Here is an 18,251-nt window from a genome sequence, read left to right on the forward strand (position 1 = left end):
CTACCCGCTGTGCTATTGCTCCATCCCCTGACTAAGTATTTTTGGTGGTGGTGAAGTTACCCTTGTGAATAGGGAAACTGCTAATCAAAAGAGCTCGTGTATGAGGAAGTCTTGCTGTGTGCAGGGTTGGCTGTAAATACTTTACTATAGTTACTAATCTGATCTACAAACCAGCTTCATGAACAGAAACAGTTGGATCACAGGCCCATTTCCTGAATGGGGAAACTGAGGCCAGAGTGCTCCAGTTCTCATGGTCAATAAATGAATGAACAGAGTTCTAATATGTTGCCCTCTGGTTTTCAGGGTATAATTCTGTTTGTTTTTGGATCTCACTTGTTGGTACTTGAATGACTCGGGGTCATTCTTGGTGGTGCTGGGGGACCATGTGATATGAGTCCACATTTGAGTCATATCTCTGACCCAGGCTATGATCCTAACAATCATGTTACTGTGATATTTTTATTAATGATGTCTTCTAACTGATTATTAGTATCTAAGAAGACTACAGATTTGTTTCATATTTGCCCTGTATCAAGTGACTTCTCCAAATTCTATTATTCTCTTAGCTTTAAAATTGATTTTCATAGATTTTCTAGGTATACAATCATATCATCTGCAAACATTGATGAATTTGTCTGTCTTTTCCCAAAAATTATAGCCTCCTTTTTTCTTTAAATTTCCAGACTTACTGTATTGGATTTTTCAGAATAATATTAAATAGCTTAGTGATGAGACTAGACATTCTTGTTTTTATCTTATCTTTGCATAAATTGTAAAGATACTTCAGATATATACATTATTATGACTATTATAAACATGTATAAAATGGAATAGACTTATAACTATTAAAAATGATAAAATGTGTTGATTGGTTTATTATTGTTTATGTATTTTATGTTATTTTTTTGTTTTTGAGCGATACCCAGCTGTTTTCTTTTTTTTTACTTTTATTTATTTACTTATTTATTTTTTACTTTTTTTTAAAAAATAATTTATTTATTGGATCACTGTGGGAAAAGTTACAAAGCTTTCAGGTTTAGGTCTCAGTCATGCAAATATCAAACACATTTCCCTTTACCAATACTTATTTTTTACCCCGAAGAACCCCAATAAAACCCCACCCCCAACCCCTCCCAGTGCCTGTGAGGCAGATGAATTCTAGTTAACATTCTATCTGCTTTGATTAGATTCATTGTTTCAATAAAAGATGTACCACTATTATTTAGAGTTTACCCCGCCCCCCCAAATCAGACATGCTGAAAAAGCATTGTGAAGTGATTTGCTTTCTACAGCAGGGTTCAAGAATTAAATGTTGGTTTTGGATTTCTGCTATTTTACTTATTAACCCTGGAAGTATTTCTACTGAAAGTCAGATAAAATTAAGAGATTGGTTTCTGTGCTCTGGAGTCGTGGCCGTGCCGGAGAGCCGCTCGTGGGGGGGCAACTGGTGACCTCGGTAGGGCGTGAAGGACGGACCAGAACGCCCCCCTTCCCATGAGGTTTTAGTCGCCCCCACACCCCCGCCTCATACCTGCTCTCCACAAGGCTCCCATGTGGCCACCATCTTTCTTTCCAGAGGGAGGAGGGCGGAAGGGAGCAACACCCTTTCCCCTCTGGGCAGACATGATGGCCTGGATTAACGCATAGTCCTTTCACTTTTCTGCTCCAAGCTGCCGGGTTCTGCATTAAGTCCTTGTGCTTCTGGGGCCGTGGCCGTGCTGGAGAGCCGCTCGTGGGGGGCAACTGGTGACCTTGGTAGGGCGTGAAGGACGGACCAGAACGCCCCCCTTCCCATGAGGTTTTAGTCGCCCCCACACCCCCGGCTCATACCCGCTCGCACAAGGCTCCCATGCGGCCGCCATCTTTCTTTCCAGAGAGGAGAGGGCGAATGGGGCAACACCCTTTCCCCTCCGGGCAGACATGATGGCCTGGATTAACGCATAGTCCGTTCACTTTTCTGCTCCAAGCTGCTGGATACCCAGCTGTTTTCAAGGCTTATTCATAGCTCTGCACTCAGGGATCATTCAGGTAACCACATGGGGTATGAGGGATTGAATCTTTCAACATGTGCAAGGCAAGCCCCCTCTCTACTTGATGTATTATCTCTCCAGTCTCTTATCAAAAGTTTGGGGCATTGCTGAGCCATACCCAATGGCACCAAGGATTTATACTTACTCCTGGCTCTGCACTCAGGGGTTATTCCTGATACTGCACAGGGGATCATACGGGATGCTGGGATTGAACCTGGATTAGCTATATACAAGACAAGCACCTTATCTACTATACCATATCTCCGACACTTAATTAGCTTATTTTTTAAATCTATTATATAATATTTCTAATACTTTGGGTTAACTCTTGTGATAACCCCCAATTTGTTGTGGTATATAATAAATATGTTAATATATTCTTTAATTTTATTTTTTTGTTTTTTGCGCCACATCTGGTGATGCTCAGGAGTTTCTTCTGGCTCTGTGATCAGGAATCGGTCCCTATAGGGCTCAGGGGACCATATAAGATGCTGCAGATCAAACCTGGTCCTGCTGTACTGCCTCTCAAGACCCCCTATGCTCTTTGTGTGTGTGTGTGTGTGTATGTGTGTGTGTGTGTGTGTGTGTGTGTGCTGGTGGTGCGTGGTTTGGGCCACAGTTGGCAATGCTCACAGGTTACTTCTGGCTCTGCACTCAGGGATCACTCCTGTCATGCTTGAGGGATCATATGGATCGAACCCAGGTTGGGTGCATGCAGAGCAAGCACCGTATCGCTGTATTATCTCTCTGTCCTCAGCCCCCTGTACTCTTTAGTTTCATGTGTCAATCTGAAATATTTTTGTATTCTTACATTAATATTCATAAGTGAGTTTGGTCAATAGATTTGGTGGTACTGGGGAAAAGCTACTTTTGACAGATTTTGATATTATGTATATTCTGGCTTCATAAACAAATTGGGTAGTTTTCCATCTTTTTTCTATGTTCCAGAACAGATTCTACTTTCTATTCATTTTGACAGATAAATACTGCATAATAGAGATGACAAGGAAGAGAATGCAAATTGGCGTAGATTATTTTGCCTCAGTAACTCTGCCACTTTTGTAGCTAGAGGACAGCCTTGATTGTGAAGAAGCAATTTGGAGCAGTAGGAGGGTCAAACAGGCTGTTATTCCGGTGCAGGAGAGAGAGTGCGGCTGGCTGGGCCGGCCCAGAGGTGAGTGAAGGTGGTCCTGGGGAGGGAGGTGAGTGTCAGGAGGGAAGCATGTCCAGGGATGACAGGAGGGCTCACATTAGGCTGCAGATGTTTAAACAAGGACATAAAACAGGATCAGATAGAAGAACTGGGTCTGAAGGTGCAGAATGCTGGAGGGACCAACGGGAGGCTCATTTGGGCATGGATCCTCCTTCTCTCCAGAAAAATAGACCTCCTTGGGCCGGAGCAATGGTACAGCAGGTAGGGCGTTTGCCTTGCTCGGGGCTGACCAGGGTTTGATCCCCAGCATCCCATATGGTCCACTGAGCACCCTCAGGAGTAATTCCTGAGTACAGAGCCAGGAGTAACCCCTGAGTAGGGCCAAGTGTCATCCAAAAAGGCCCCCCCCCCCCCCAAAAAAAAAGACCTCCTAGGGCTCACTGGTTTCTGGTTTATGTTGGAGAAAGTAACATTATTTCTCAGAGTCCTTGTTCTCCTGTCTTCATTCTATCTTCATCCAAGCTAACGCCTAAGTCCAGTGCAGACCTACAAGGTTGATTGAGCACAGAAGGAAGAACAAAAGATAGACTGCAGCCACTTTGTCTGCAACCATGCTCTTTGCTAGATTCTCTAGTCCTTTTTTTTTTTTTAACACAGTGTTTGCTGATTTTATTTATTTACTTAATTTTTAGTTTAAGCACTGTGGTTTACAATACTGTTAATAGAAGGCTATCTGGTGTAAATCACTTTAGTACCATGGCCTCCACCAGTGTCTGCTTCACTCACTATCCTATTCCTTTTTATTCCTTCCCTTCTGCTTGCGTACAGCTCTTTTCATGTGGACAGACCTTATACATGCTAATTTCAGTTTGTTTATTTTGGGGCAATACCCAGGGGTGTTCTGAGCTGTTGCCAGCATGGTGCTCTGGGGAACCTGGGTCTCCCACCTACTGGGCCCCACATTGATTTCTTTAGGTTTTGGGAAAGTGCTGCAGGATAGGCAGGAGCGATTCTAGTGAGGAATTACCAGGAACTGCTCAGCATCTGCATACCACAAAGCAGAGGCCATTATGAATTAAAAATGAACAAGCCGGGGGCCGGAGCCATAGTACAGCAAGTAGGGCGTTTGCCTTGCACATGGCTGACTCAGGTTCAACCCCTGGCATTCCATATGGTCTCCTGAGCACCGCCAGGAGTAATTTCTGAGTGCAGAGCCAGGAGTAACCCCTGAGCATTACCGGATGTGGCTCAAAAAGCAAAACAACAACACCACCCACAAAAAAACCCAAAACAAACCCCAACAGGCCAGAAAGGTAGGTCAAAGGGCTGCAGACCCCCATCACCCAGCTTCCACTCCATTTATCCTGTTTAGTCCCCAGTACTGAGCTAAACACTGAGCCCTGAGCCCAGCACTGCAGTTGTGATCCATCCCCCCAAAAAACAGAAACAGGGGCTGCAGTAATAGCATAGCAGGTAGGGCGTTTGTCTTGCACGTGACCGACTTGGGTTTGACTCCCAGCATCCCATATGGTCCCCCGAGAACTGCCAGGAGTAATTCCTGAATTTAGAGCCAGGAGTAACCCCTGTGTATAACAAAACCAACCTCCAACACACATACCAAAAAATAACCCCACACCAATGAAATTCATCCCTTTTAAACTTACTTTAAGGTCAGTCAGGAATTTTAGGATTCTTTTTACAAATATTTACAAATATTTAAAAAACGTATTTTATACAATTTAAAACTGACATTACCCTCTGAGAGCTTCTTCTTCTCTCTCCCTCTCACCCATGAATGGGTAGTTAACAACTAGCAGAGCAGCCACCAGCTTGACATCGGGGGAAGATGCCAGGAGCACAGATGGTTCGCAACCCAGATAATTAGCTTCCGAAGAAGAAGCAACATCTCATAAGTCTTCCGTGAATGGAGTTTGGTTGGACACAGCTGGGGCAGAGGACAGCAGGTTTCTTCAGCGAAACGTGGCCAAGCACTTACCTACTTCCTGTGGACAAGCACCTACTCAAACACTTGCAGGAAGGAGCCCCAATACATTGTAGAGACACCATAAAGGAGGGGAGTATAATTCCATACTCCTGAAGGGTGGTGTGCACATAGTGACCTCTGAAGATTACAGGGCTGAAGAGGGGGTGGGGAGCTGGAGTTCATAGTGAAGAAGGTCTGGAGAAACGCTACTTCTGCTAGTGCTAAAGGTCAACATAGACATCAAAAGCTACAGCGGGTAGGGTGTTTGCCTTGCATGCGGCCTACCTGGGTTTGGTTCTCAGAATCCCATATGGTCCCCCAGCACCATCAGGAGTTATTCCTGAGTGCAGAGCCAGGAGTAACCCCTGAGCATCACCAGGTGTGACCCTCCCCCCAAGAAATTAAAAACAAAACGAAAACAAGGAATATCTAAGAAACTCACACTCAAGAAAAGCCCAGGGAGGAGCCCAGGAGATAGTATAGCAGGTAGGGCGCTTGCCTTGCACATAGATGACCCGAGAGATTGATCCCTGACATCCCATATGGTCCCCTGAGTCCATCAGGAATGAACCCTGAGTACGGAGCCAGGATTAAGCCCTGAGTACTGTGCTGGGTATTACTCCAAAGTAAAACAAGCCAAAAAAGAGCTCAGAGAGAGATCGTAGCTATATATAATAGCTGCCTTTTTGTTTGGTTTTGTTGTTTTGTGGCCACAGCTTTAGGGCTTACTTCTGGCTTTGGGCTGAGGGACCACTCCTGGCAGGGCTAAGGGGACCATATGTAGCACCCGGGTTTGGGTATGAAACCTGGGTTGCCTAGTGCAAGGCAGGAGCCCTACCCACTGTACTGTTGCTCCAAGCCCTGGCTAGTGCTTTTTTTTTTTTTTTTTGTGGAGCCAGAAATTGAACCCAGGGGCTCATACAAGCAAGGCAAGCACTCTCCCACTCTACCAACTCCTCAATCCTGATGGAATCACACTGCAAACAAAGATAGTAGGTAAAAGAGATTAGGCAAAAGCTAAGAAAATCTAAATAAATCTAAATAAATTGTGTTTTTAAATTAGTAATGGTGTATCAATATTGATTGATGAATTGTTTCATATGCACTATATATATATCAGGAGGCATATGGATACTCGGTCAGGTTTTTTTTTTTTTGTAAATCTAAAACTGTTCTGAATAATGATCCAGTAGTAGTAGTATAGTAGTAAATAATGATACCTGCAGAAATGAAATGAAGATTAAGTTGGTAGGAAAGTACTTCCAACGCTTTTAGTCTACATGGGCATTTTCTTGGTTCTTTCGCTTGAAGACCTTCTCCTCTCCTTTTGGGGCACCTCTCTTAGAGCCCGGGCTCCTTTGACCTTACTTCCCGCCCTCCTTCCCTCGGTGCCCCACGGGCGGGCTATCTCCTTCTGTCTCCAGGATTGCCCAGTCCGGTCCAGCAGGCAACCGGTCCAGCAACTCGCTGTTTCACGGCGCCCCCTGGAGGCCCACCCCAGCACTCCCAGGTTGGGATTCTTGGGGCGTTCCTCCTCCCGTTACCCCTAGAGACAGATGCCAAGGGTCTGGGCATCCGCTTGCGTGGCGTCGAGCCCCTCACCCCCACCTTCCCTGTTTCTTGCTCCTGCCTTGTCTCGGTCCCTCCGCTCTTGCCAGTGCCCCGAGCTGCGGCCTTGTACCGCGTCCTTCATCCCTGCTTGGGCCTCCACCTGCTCGGGGCTTTCCATCTTCTCCTTCCTGGGTCCTTCCAGCAGTGACTGAGAAAACAGGACGCAGACTCCCAGACAGCTGCTCCCTAACTCTCGATCCCACTGCTTCATCCTCAAAGTCCTCCCTGGAGATTCCGGGGAGCGTGTGAGTGTATTTAGCTGGGCGCTGCTCACGTTCCCCATTTACAATCACGTGGCTCATTGTTATAATTTACTGGGGTGGGGGGGGGGGGGAATAGCGACCTATAAAGGCCTTAAGATCGTTAGCTCTTAACCCAGTTTACTCAGGTTCCAGAGAGAGTTTCACAGTGATACAACAATCACTTTAGATTTAGAAAGCGGGAAAACTTGCAAAAGTCAGGGGGCTGAACCCAAACCGGGGGAAAAAACAGGGGGCGAGAGAATAACGAAGAAAGTTTAAAAGTGAACCCAGACCAAAAAAAAAAAAATCGCTACCAATCGCCCTAGTACAGGTATATGTATGTAGGGGAGCAATAAAGAGTCAGCGGTCCCACCGAGCCAGCCAGGAGTCGAACCTGGAATCTTCTGATCCGTAGTCAGACGCGTTATCCATTGCGCCACTGGCCCTGAGACAATTACGCTGGTCCCAATGATGACACTTCAAGCTTGTACTGCAGGGTTTCATGGGACGTGTAGTCCCCGTACGCGCCTCCACCAATCCACGAGGCATCATGGGAGACCGAAGTTCGCGGGGAGCCGGGCGCCGATTGGTGGATCTCGCGGGGCCTCGCGCTACGTCACCTTGCCGTCCGCGGATTGGCGGGAAGAGCCACTCCTCACCTCCTCCGCCCCGGGCTCGGGAGCCGTGGAAGACGCGCTGGTTGTCAGAGCAACTCGTCCCGCCTTCTGGGGGCTTTTTTTCTGGCCTTGTGATTGGCTGCTGGTTGCAAGGAATCCCGGCGTGGACGGCGCGAGGGAAAAGATGGCGGCTATGGCGGTCGGAGCTGCCGGTGGGAGCCGCGTGTCCAGCGGGAGGGACCTGAATTGCGTCCCCGAAATAGCTGACACATTGGGGGCTGTGGCCAAGCAGGGGTGAGGGCCCGCAGCTCTGCGAGCGGAAAGCGGGGTCCGAACTTGGGGACAAAAAAAAAAGGGGGGGGGGGGCAGACGAGTCATCCCGGCGAGGCAGGGGTGAGAGGAGCGGAGTGTGTAAGATGCGGGCAGGAGGAATCATGACTTACTGGGTGGGCAGAAGCCTCGGGCCCTGAAACATAACGGAGGGAAAACTTAACTGCCGCGTGTGGTCACGGAACCCGAAAGTTGGTGGGAGTTGTCAGGAAAAGTGGGGGGAAAAAAAAGGTGGGGAACGTTCAGAACTCCGGGGCCCTGGAGAGCGAGCTATTGTGTGAGAGTGGGAGGAAGTGTTGGGGGCAGGAGACAGGGACAGTGGGGGGGGCAGATCTGGAAGTGACAATCCTGGAATGCCCAGTTAACAGCAGAGTAGCAAGAATCCTCCCTGGTGAGGATTTGCAGCTCTTCTTGCTCATCTCTGCCATGCCAGTGTTTTGGGGGTGAACTCGAGGCTCCAGTTAGGGGAAGAGAGAAGTGTCCCTAGGTGGGCTGAGCACAGCAGTGCAGTTTGGGTAGCAGCTGAAAGGGTGGTACAGAATCGAGGTAGCTTCATCTCGTGGCCTGGATCTCTCAGCACTGATGCTGGCAGTACTTGATGATTTTGGGTCTGTCGCGGTTATAGGTTTGACTTCCTCTGCATGCCTGTCTTCCACCCGCGTTTCAAGAGGGAGTTCACGCAGGAGCCTGCTAAGAATCGTCCAGGCCCCCAGACTCGATCAGACCTACTGCTGTCAGGAAGGGGTAGGGACCATCTGATGTGCCCCAGAATTACTACGCAGTAATGACTTTTGCTTTGTCAGTGCCCTTATTCACATTCTTTTTTGACTTGGGTGTATTGATTACTCCTTGGGATAATGAGTCTGCTCCTTGCTTACCTGTATTTCCCAATTGACATCGGGTGCCCCCGTATCCAATATGAAAAGATTTTTCTCTTTTTGTCCCGTGTCTCTTTTATTCCCTGCTAAAAGCTAGAAATTGAATGAGTAGAGAGAGTGCTAAACCTCATTCAGTCTTTGTCTTTCTTGCCCTACGGATTGCAGACTGGAACACGCTGATTGTGGGAAAGTTATCTCCATGGATTCGTCCAGACTCGAAAGTGGAGAAGATCCGCAGGAACTCTGAGGCGGTATGACATTTTAACCTCTTTCTGTCTGACCTGTAGCTAAAGTGGGTCAAAGAGCAGTTTCTTCCTCCTATAACTTAGTAAATTTGAGGGGGATCAGAGCAGTAGTATAGTGGGTCGGACGCTTGCTTTTCATGCAGCCAACCCAGCTTTGATTCCTAGCACTCCATATGAACCCCAGTCCCAACTGAGCACATGAGCCCTACCTGAGCACATGAACACTGCAGGGTGTGGCCCCCAACTACTACTCCACCTCCAATTAATTTTTTGAAATAATGGAGTTAAAGTTTCTTATATTACTACCTCTTGACCATTTCTTCTTGATCTCCATTGCAGGCCATGTTACAGGAGCTGAATTTTGGGGCATATTTGGGTCTTCCTGCTTTCCTGCTGCCTCTTAACCAGGAAGATAACACAAACCTCGCCAGGGTGTTGACCAACCACATCCACACTGGTCACCACTCCTCTATGGTATGGCTGACGGCCTCCTTTTCTTCTATACAGGATGGTAGTTTGTACTAAGTGCCTTCTTGTTCCAAACTATTCAGTAAAGGTACATTTGGCAGGAATGAAATGTTTTTGTTGCCTGTCTGAAAGTGGTAATTGAGTGTTAGAGAACATATATGGGATTACTTCTAGAAATTTACTAATTGAAATAGAGGCCTAGGCAGACATTTACAAAAGGGTATGTACAAGATACATATGTACATGTTCGGATAATCACAGATTCAGAAAATCATGTACAAGGATTAATTTGCAGTCTGCCTCAAAAGATTTTGTTCGTTTTACTTTTGGTGCTTGGATTCAAATAGAGCTTCTTGCATGCATAGTCTGTACCATACTCTTCAGCTACATCCGTTGCCCAAGAATCTTAATTGGGAGAAGTGTGTGTTCTGGACCCAGTGTTAAGTCGAGTGCTTGTCCTTGTGCAGTTTTGGATGCGGGTACCATTGGTGGCACCAGAGGACCTGAGAGATGATATAATTGAGAACGCACCAACTACACACACAGAGGAATACAGTGGAGAGGAGAAGACATGGATGTGGTATGTCTCCTTTTGTGCTGCCTTAGGGCAAAGGGTAAGGTGAGAGGACTTAGTGGAACGTCTAGGACGACCCCCTTGAACTATGGTAGATTAGTAGGTCATATGACTTTATTATTCTGTATTTGCTTCTGGGCAGGTGGCATAACTTCCGGACTTTGTGTGACTACAGCAAACGGATTGCAGTAGGTAAGTACATAAGGATCTTGGTATAGGTATCCTTCCTCTGAATAATAATCAGGAGTTTGACATACAATTAACTGTTTTATTCTTTTCTTTCTGCCAAAGACTGCCTTGCCCTAAGGAGTAAACAGATGCTTTGTTTTCTGCTTTTTGGGGGGGTCAACACATTGTGATGCTCAGGGGTTACTCCTGGCTCTGCACTGAGGAATTACTCCTGGCAGTGCATGGGGGATCATATGGGATGCCAGGGACTAAACCTAGGTTGACCACGTGCAAGACAAGCGCCTTACCTGCTGTGCAATCACTCTAGCCCTTAAACTGATCCTGCACAGAAAAACAAAGGTTTCTTGACTAGCAATGATTTTTTTTTTCTTTTTGGGTCACACCCAGCGATGCACAGGGGATACTCCTGGCTCAGCACTCAGGAATTACCCCTGGCAGTGCTCAGGGGACCATATGGGATGCCGGGAATTGAACCCGGGTTGGCCGCGTGCAAGGCAAATGTCCTACCTGCTGTGCTATTGCTCCAGCCCTTGTCTAGCAATAATTCACAGATCTTTCTCCGCTTTGTAGCTCTTGAAATTGGGGCAGACCTTCCATCTAATCATGTCATTGATCGTTGGCTTGGGGAGCCCATCAAAGCAGCTATTCTCCCCACCAGCATTTTCCTGACCAATAAGAAGGGATTTCCAGTTCTTTCCAAAATGCACCAGAGACTGATCTTCCGGCTTCTCAAGGTGGGTGTTGATGAGTTCCAGCAGTGCTCCGGTTAAACCTTTTGCCTGTCTCACCTGTGATACTTTTTTTCCTGTGGAATTGACTCTGGTTTCTGGAGAGTAATTTCAACCTGTTTGAGGTCTTGAGGATGAAAAGGCAAATGGCAGCAGAAACATGGAAACATTTCAAAAGAACTTTGCTGAAGGCTTCATTTAAAAAATTAGGGAGCCAATATTGCAAACTACAACACCCTAAAGGAAAGAGAGAACAAAAGGAAATGCCCTGCCACAGAGGCGGGGCGGGGGGGGGGGATGGGGGGAGGTTTACTGGGATCATTGGTGGTGGAGAATGGGCACTGGTGGAGGGATGGGTACTCGATCATTGTATAACTGAAACCCAAACTCAAAAGTTTGTAAGTCTACAACTGGATCTCATAGTGTTTCACTAATGAAAATTAAATAAATACTAGCATTGGGGCTGGAACGATAGCACAGTGGGTAGGGCATTTGCCTTGTACCTGGCCAATGCGGGTTCGATTCCCAGCATCCCATATGGTCCCTCGAGCACCACCAGGAGTTATTCCTGAGTGCAGAGCCAGGAGTAACCCTTGTGCACGCCGGGTGTGACCCAAAAAGCAAATAAATAAACTGAATATTACAATTAAAACAAAAAAAAGAATAGGGGGCCAAGAGATAGTATGGCAGATAAGGCAATCTGCCTTGCATGGGACTGACAGGAGTAATTTCTCAGTGTAGAGCCAGTTATAACATCTGAGTATTACTGGGGATGGCCCCCCAAAAAAAGTTAAAAGGAAGGGGCTGGAGTGATAGTGTTGTGGGGAGGGGGCTTTTCCTTGTATGCAGCAGATCCGTTTGGTTCCTGGCACCCCTTATGGTTTCCCAAGCCCTACCAGTAGTGATTCCTAAGTACAGAGCCAGGAGTAAGTCTGAGTTCTGCCAGGTGTGCCCTCCCCCCCAAAAAAAATTAAACTGAAGACCTATGGCACCCTTAAAGCCTAGATAATGTTCAAGTTGCATGAAAGGGCTTTGTAAATTCACTGAAGCCTTGGTTTGTTCTTCAAGTCCATATCCTCCCTTGAACATGTATCTTGCTTGTTTATTTATGTTTCTTTGCTTTCTCTTTCCACTCTGGAGAAGCCTGCATGCTCTCTTGAACTCACACTCTTGTTTCCTTTCCTCACATCTTTCTAAATTCAATAAATCTTTCTAAGTTCAATAAAAACTAGCTTGCTTTACCAAAAAAGAAAAAAAAGATTGCAGCCTTTTCCCGTTTTTGTTAACATTAGGGCTGGTGCTTGGTTGGATTTTACGCTAGGGCTCTTTCTCAAAGACTGTTAATATCCCTGTTCAAGGATTGTGTCTGTGGTTTGACTTCTTACAGCTGGAGGTGCAGTTCATCATTACAGGCACCAACCACCACTCAGAGAAGGAGTTCTGCTCCTATCTCCAGTACTTGGAATACTTGAGCCAGAACCGCCCTCCACCCAATGCCTATGAGCTATTTGCCAAGGGCTATGAAGACTATCTGCAGTCCCCTCTCCAGGTAGGTCTGAAGTGCACTGAGAGGAAAGAAGTTGGGGTGGCAGGGCGGGGGCAGCTAGAGTTGTCTTTTGAGTACAGGGCCCTAATGTTCAACCAGAATTTAAGAGGTTGTAGGAAGGTTTTGGTATCCCAGTGCAGTTCCTCATTAGAAAGTGGCTTATATATTTTCCTTTTGGGGGGGACAGGGTGGAGCACACCCCAGGATGTGCTGGAGGCTACTCTCAGTTGTGTTCAGGGGACCATGTGGTGCCAGGCATCCAACCTGGGGCTCCTGCAGGCAAAGCGTGTGCTCAGGTGCCTTGCGCCCTCGCCTTGGCCCTGTGCCTTGACTTTTCTCTCATTCGTCAGCCACTGATGGACAATCTGGAATCTCAGACATATGAGGTGTTTGAAAAGGACCCCATCAAATACTCTCAGTACCAGCAGGTACAGTATGGATCGCACATTGGGTCTAGCATCAGGTGGGGTGACCTGGGGTTGGGATCACACCAGCTCTATTCTGCCCATGCCCCTTCGCAGGCTATCTATAAGTGTCTATTAGACCGAGTGCCGGATGAAGAGAAAGAGACCAATGTCCAGTGAGTGCTCTCCCCGCAACCCTCGGCTTAGCGTGCCACCTTCTCTAGATGCCTGGTCCGTCTGACTCGTCCCCATTTTGTCTTAGGGTGCTCATGGTGCTGGGGGCAGGTCGGGGCCCTCTGGTGAACGCTTCCCTGCGCGCAGCCAAGCAGGCTGACCGGCGGATAAAGCTCTATGCTGTGGAGAAGAACCCAAATGCTGTGGTGACGTGAGTAGCAACTTCCTTGTTGGAAAGTTTGTCCCCAGAGCCAGTTTTTCTTCCATGCATCTTCACCTGCATCATGTCTCCTTTAGGCTGGAGAACTGGCAGTTTGAGGAATGGGGAAGCCAGGTGACAGTAGTCTCCTCGGACATGCGGGAATGGGTGGCTCCAGAGAAAGCAGACATCATTGTCAGTGAGCTCCTGGGCTCCTTTGCTGATAATGAACTGTCACCCGAATGCCTGGATGGAGCCCAGCACTTCCTAAAAGGTACGTCCAGCTAGGGGTGTACTGAGTAAGAGAGAAGTATTACCATCAAATGCCCTACCTCTACTGTATTATCACTCCGGCCCCTCCTTCCACAAATTGAATCTTGTGTGACTGTAAAGGAACCAAGAAATGGAATCCCCATAGCAGGACTTGGGTGTGGGTTGGTCTGGGAAGGACTACATGGAGGTGTCTTGGTCTGTTTTGATGAGGGAAGGTAGAGCCTTCGGTAAATATAGACATAGCACTCTACCCCCTGGAAATTAACATGACCTGTCTACTCTGACCTGCAGATGATGGTGTGAGCATCCCTGGGGAATACACCTCCTTTCTGGCTCCCATCTCCTCTTCCAAGCTGTACAATGAGGTTCGAGCCTGTCGGGAAAAGGACCGTGACCCTGAGGTAAAGAACCCCTCTCTTCTGAGCCCCTTCCTTAGTCTCTGTGAGCCTCACCACAGAAGAAGAGGAGAAGATGGAGGGGTTGAGGGTATGGGAAAGTGGTGGAAGCCAAAAAGAAAATGTCTCTCTTCCTGAGGCTTGAGCGCCTTTCCCAGAGGAAAGGAGGTACCTTGCCCACCTTTGCGAGCTCTGCTCTCCCATCTCTTGTGACAGGCTCAGTTTGAGATGCCTTATGTGGTTCGGCTGCACAACTTCCACCAGCTCTCTGCGCCCCAGCCCTGTTTCACCTTCAGCCACCCCAACAAAGGTGGGTTTCTGTATGGCTGGTCTCTGTCTGAAGGGGCGAGAACTTGCTCTCCCAGTCCCTGGCCGTCTGGGGTCTACCCTGCCTGGGCTTCCCTTCCTGGTTCTTGCTCATACTTCCTCAAGTTGTCTGGTGCTTCTGGGCCCTTGTCACCCCTACTACCTTCCCTGACAGACCCTGTGATCGATAACAATCGCTACTGTACCTTGGAGTTTCCTGTGGAGGTGAATACAGTACTGCATGGCTTTGCCGGCTACTTTGAAACTGTGCTATACCAAGACATCACTCTAAGTAAGTGTCCGGGGTGCTACCTGGGCAACCGGGTGACTTTGCTACCTGGGCAGCTTACCGCTCTGTTCTCCTAGAGTCCTAGGAGCCTAGGAGTCAGAGAACGTGGGGTTTTTGGAGTACATGTTTCTACGTTCACGGGAGAGACTCCTTAGCTAGAACTAAGGATTCTAGAACCATTGTGGTATAGGACCTCAGCTTTTTTCTTTCCTTTGACTCCACAGGCATCCGTCCAGAGACTCACTCTCCTGGGATGTTCTCATGGTTTCCCATCCTCTTCCCCATTAAGGTAGGAACTACCTTAAAGACTCTCAGTAGGTTGAGGGAGTAACTTGGGCCGTTAGTGTTCTGCTACTTCCTTCTCCTGGGATGATTCTTCGCTATACCCTGTGTTCTGTTGCACTCGAGTCCGTGTGGATAGATTCTTGTGGATCTTGGGATATTTGCTGTATGCTTTAACCTTCTCCTCGACTTCATCTGATCTGCATCTTCTCTCTACTCTCTACCTGATGCAAGACTCAGCTTTGAAAAACTCAAATCTGTTCATCTCCCTCTCCTTAAAGTCCTTCAATGCTGAGCTTGCGGAGATGGCGCAAAACTGACACATGTGCATTACACACATAAGTCCTAGATTTGATCCAAAGGGTTGCGTGGTCCCCAGAGCATCTCTTGGAATAGCCCTTAAGCACTGCTGGGTTTTACACCAGACCCACAAATCAAGCAAACACCTTCAGTACCTTATCACTACTCTGACAATAGAGGGTAAAATCCCAACTATTGCTCTGGAGGGTTAGAGGGTTAGTACAGGGATAAGGTGCTTGCCTTCCACATGGTCATCTTTGGTTCAATTCTTCATACCCTTTACAGTCTCCTGAGCACTGCCACTTGTGACCCAAACCAAAAAAGAATCCAGCCTATTGCTTAAACAATTTGGTATGATCTAATTTTAGCTCTTTTCACCTCCTGTCCTGCTGTTTACATTGCTAAAGCTTATGGACCCTCTTTTTTTTTGGGGGGGGGGGTCACACCTGGCGATGCACAGGGCTTACTCCTGGCTCTGCATTCAGGAATTACCCCTGGCGGTGCTCAGGGGACCAATTGGGATGCTGGGAATTGAACCCAGGCCAGCTGCGTGCAAGGCAAATGCCCTACCCGCTGTGCTATCATTCCGGCCCCTGGACCCTCTTTTTTTTATTTTAGGGCCACACACAGCAATGCTTAGGGGTTACTCCTGGTTCTGCACTCAGGAATTACTCCTGGTCACTTGATCACTTGGCTTCCTGTTAATCATAGATTTGCTCGAGCGGGCACCAGTAACGTCTCCATTTGTCCCTACCGCATGCTAGTTTTAGCCCAATGGCATCTGTTCATTCTAGGAACACGAAGAGACTCAAACTGATTGTTCAGGGTATTGCAACCATATGGAGTGCCAGGATTCAAACCTGGGTTGGCTGCATGCAAGGCAAATGTTTTACTCTGCTATACTATTGCTCTGGCTCCTGGACCCTCTTGATAACTCATGTAGCACTGTAGCACTGTCCTCCCGTTGTTCATCAATTTGCTCCAGCAGGCACCAGGAACATCTCCATTGTGAGATTTGTTGTTACTGTTTTTGGCATATTGAATATGCCACAGGGAGCTTGCCAGGCTCTGCTGTGCGGGCGGGATACTCTTGGTAGCTTGCCGGGCTCTCCGAGAGGGATGGAGGAATTGAACCTGGGTCGGCCATGTGCAAAGCAAACGCCCTACCCACTGTGCTTTCACTCCAGCCCTTGATAACTTTGGTGCTGGACACTGAGCATAAAGCCAGGTATAGTCCTTGGGGACAGCTGGGTGTGGCCCCCAAACCCAAAAAGTAAAAACTGTAAAGTCGTAACTTCTTTCACACCCTTTTTATTTGCCTGGAAAGGTCTTTGCTCATTTCTTCACCTAGCTAACTTATCTATCATCAGGTCTCCTTAAACTGCTGTTGAGACTGAGGCCCTGAGAATTTAGCAGGCCTAAGAATGAGAGAGGAAATTGGAAATTCTGGGCTAGGATGTAAAGCAGGTTTGCACTCTTGCTTAAGAAAGATGCTCTAGTGAGGAACGGAGACCACCGGGAACCCCCTGAGGGGACCCGGAACTTGCTCCGTGCCCCCCAAACACTCAGCACTACTGTCTTTCTCAGTGTGTCACTGTGGAAGTCTACCTCAGGGTGCTTTTACATTTTGTTTCATTTTTGGATCATACCTGTGTACTGGGGGGACCATAAAGGTGCTGGGATTAAACCGAACCTGGGGGGCCGGAGAGATAGTACAGTGGATAGGGCGTTTGCCTTGCAAACCTGGGTGGACAACCCAGGAGTGATCCATGATCACTGTGGCCCAGCACTCCGCCCCCCCAAAAAAATAGTTGAACCTGGGCCTGTAAAGCATGTACTTTAGCCCATTGAGCCTTTGTCTGGCCCTTAAAGAGCTTATAAAAAGGATTATTTTGTAAACAGGATTATTTTGTCACATATAATTCATTAGCCCTACCCTGTGTGTTTCTTCTACAGCAGCCGATAACTGTGCGGGAGGGTCAGACCATCTGTGTACGTTTCTGGCGATGCAGCAACTCCAAGAAGGTGTGGTATGAGTGGGCTGTGACAGCACCAGTCTGTTCTGCTATTCACAACCCCACAGGCCGCTCGTATACCATCGGCCTCTAGCCTGCAAATGTCTCAAGCCTTGGTAGCAGCTTCAGGTTCTGCTCCTATAACACAGAAGGTGCAGTACATCTGTGGTCTGTGGTTCCCCTTTCACATCAGAGAGGAGCTTTTCTGCCTTACATCAAGGTGGGCAAAGGATGAGAATTACTTTCAAGGTCGAGGCACCAATCTGTGAAGACATCAGGCCGGGGCATGAGGAATTAGTGCTGCATCTGAAGCTACTCGACAGGCATTCAGCACTCCCTGGAATAGCCCTGAAAACATGTGGATTGAACATAATTTTTCCCTTTCCCTGCCCGTCTCTGTTCTGTTTTGAAGGTTTTATGCGGAAGGAAATACAAATAAAGTGAGGTTGATCTGACCTTCCCTACTGTCCCGCCTCTGCTTTCCCATACCTTATTTAAATTTAGATATATTAAGACTTGTGCCATAGTCAAGACCCAAAGGAACCTAATCTTTGTAGGCAGCTTAGTGATAAATCTGGAACTCTGGGTGCTGTCTAGTTAGAGAGGCCTTGTCCATTGATATCTGTTATCTGGGAGGAAGCATCTGTTTGTAGTCATGGGGAAAAGTGGCTTAGTAGGTAAAGCCAGCTTGCCAGCTTCTTTGTTACCATTTGGGAGAGAAACTGGAAGCCACACAGGTATCTCCAACAGGAAGCCATTGATTTGATTTATTTTTTGCCACACCCATTGATTCTTAGTGCTTACTCCTGGCTCTGTACTCAGGAGACCCTAAAGGCTGCTGGGGATGGGGATACAACCAAGGTCAGGCTCAGGCAAGGCAAATGCCTTACTCGCTGTATGGTCTCTCCAGCAGTCCACCTATTTGAATTCAATAAAATAACAGGACTAGAGTTGGAAGTTTCAATACAAATCTTTTGGGTCTGTAACGGCAGTACAACGGGTGGGGCATGCAGCTGACC

The 18,251-nt window shown here is 47.5% G+C and overlaps 2 protein-coding genes and 1 non-coding gene across 3 annotated transcripts in view; 1 reads left to right on the forward strand and 2 right to left on the reverse strand.

Annotated features, from left to right (window-relative positions):
• Window positions 1-18,251, reverse strand: part of CUNH14orf119 (chromosome unknown C14orf119 homolog) — a 275,876-nt gene that overhangs the window by 176,771 nt on the left and 80,854 nt on the right. The gene's annotated exons all lie outside the window — the stretch shown is intronic.
• Window positions 7,394-7,466, reverse strand: TRNAR-ACG (transfer RNA arginine (anticodon ACG)). Its single transcript has one exon. It is a non-coding gene; the product is annotated as a tRNA-Arg (tRNA).
• On the forward strand, window positions 7,776-17,697 carry PRMT5 (protein arginine methyltransferase 5). Its single transcript, XM_056134426.1, has 17 exons — window positions 7,776-7,931; window positions 8,593-8,711; window positions 9,011-9,096; window positions 9,430-9,564; window positions 10,026-10,138; window positions 10,275-10,324; window positions 10,892-11,055; window positions 12,437-12,598; window positions 12,946-13,023; window positions 13,117-13,175; window positions 13,262-13,384; window positions 13,471-13,646; window positions 13,937-14,046; window positions 14,257-14,350; window positions 14,522-14,638; window positions 14,860-14,924; window positions 17,174-17,697. The coding sequence occupies exons 1-17, from the start codon at window positions 7,822-7,824 to the stop codon at window positions 17,324-17,326; spliced, it is 1,914 nt and encodes a 637-aa protein (XP_055990401.1). The 5' UTR covers window positions 7,776-7,821; the 3' UTR covers window positions 17,327-17,697.

Source organism: Sorex fumeus, unplaced genomic scaffold, assembly GCF_029834395.1.
Source record: "Sorex fumeus unplaced genomic scaffold, SorFum_2.1 ptg000098l, whole genome shotgun sequence".
NCBI classification, from domain to species: Eukaryota; Metazoa; Chordata; class Mammalia; order Eulipotyphla; family Soricidae; genus Sorex; species Sorex fumeus.

Coding starts and splice junctions, on each gene's coding strand:
- PRMT5 (XM_056134426.1), top strand. CDS start 7,822: ATGGCGGCTATGGCGGTCGGAGCTGCCGGTGGGAGCCGCGTGTCCAGC. Junction 8,712..9,010: donor CCTACTGCTGTCAGGAAGGG/GTAGGGACCATC, acceptor TACGGATTGCAG/ACTGGAACACGCTGATTGTG. Junction 14,925..17,173: donor CCATCCTCTTCCCCATTAAG/GTAGGAACTACC, acceptor TTTCTTCTACAG/CAGCCGATAACTGTGCGGGA.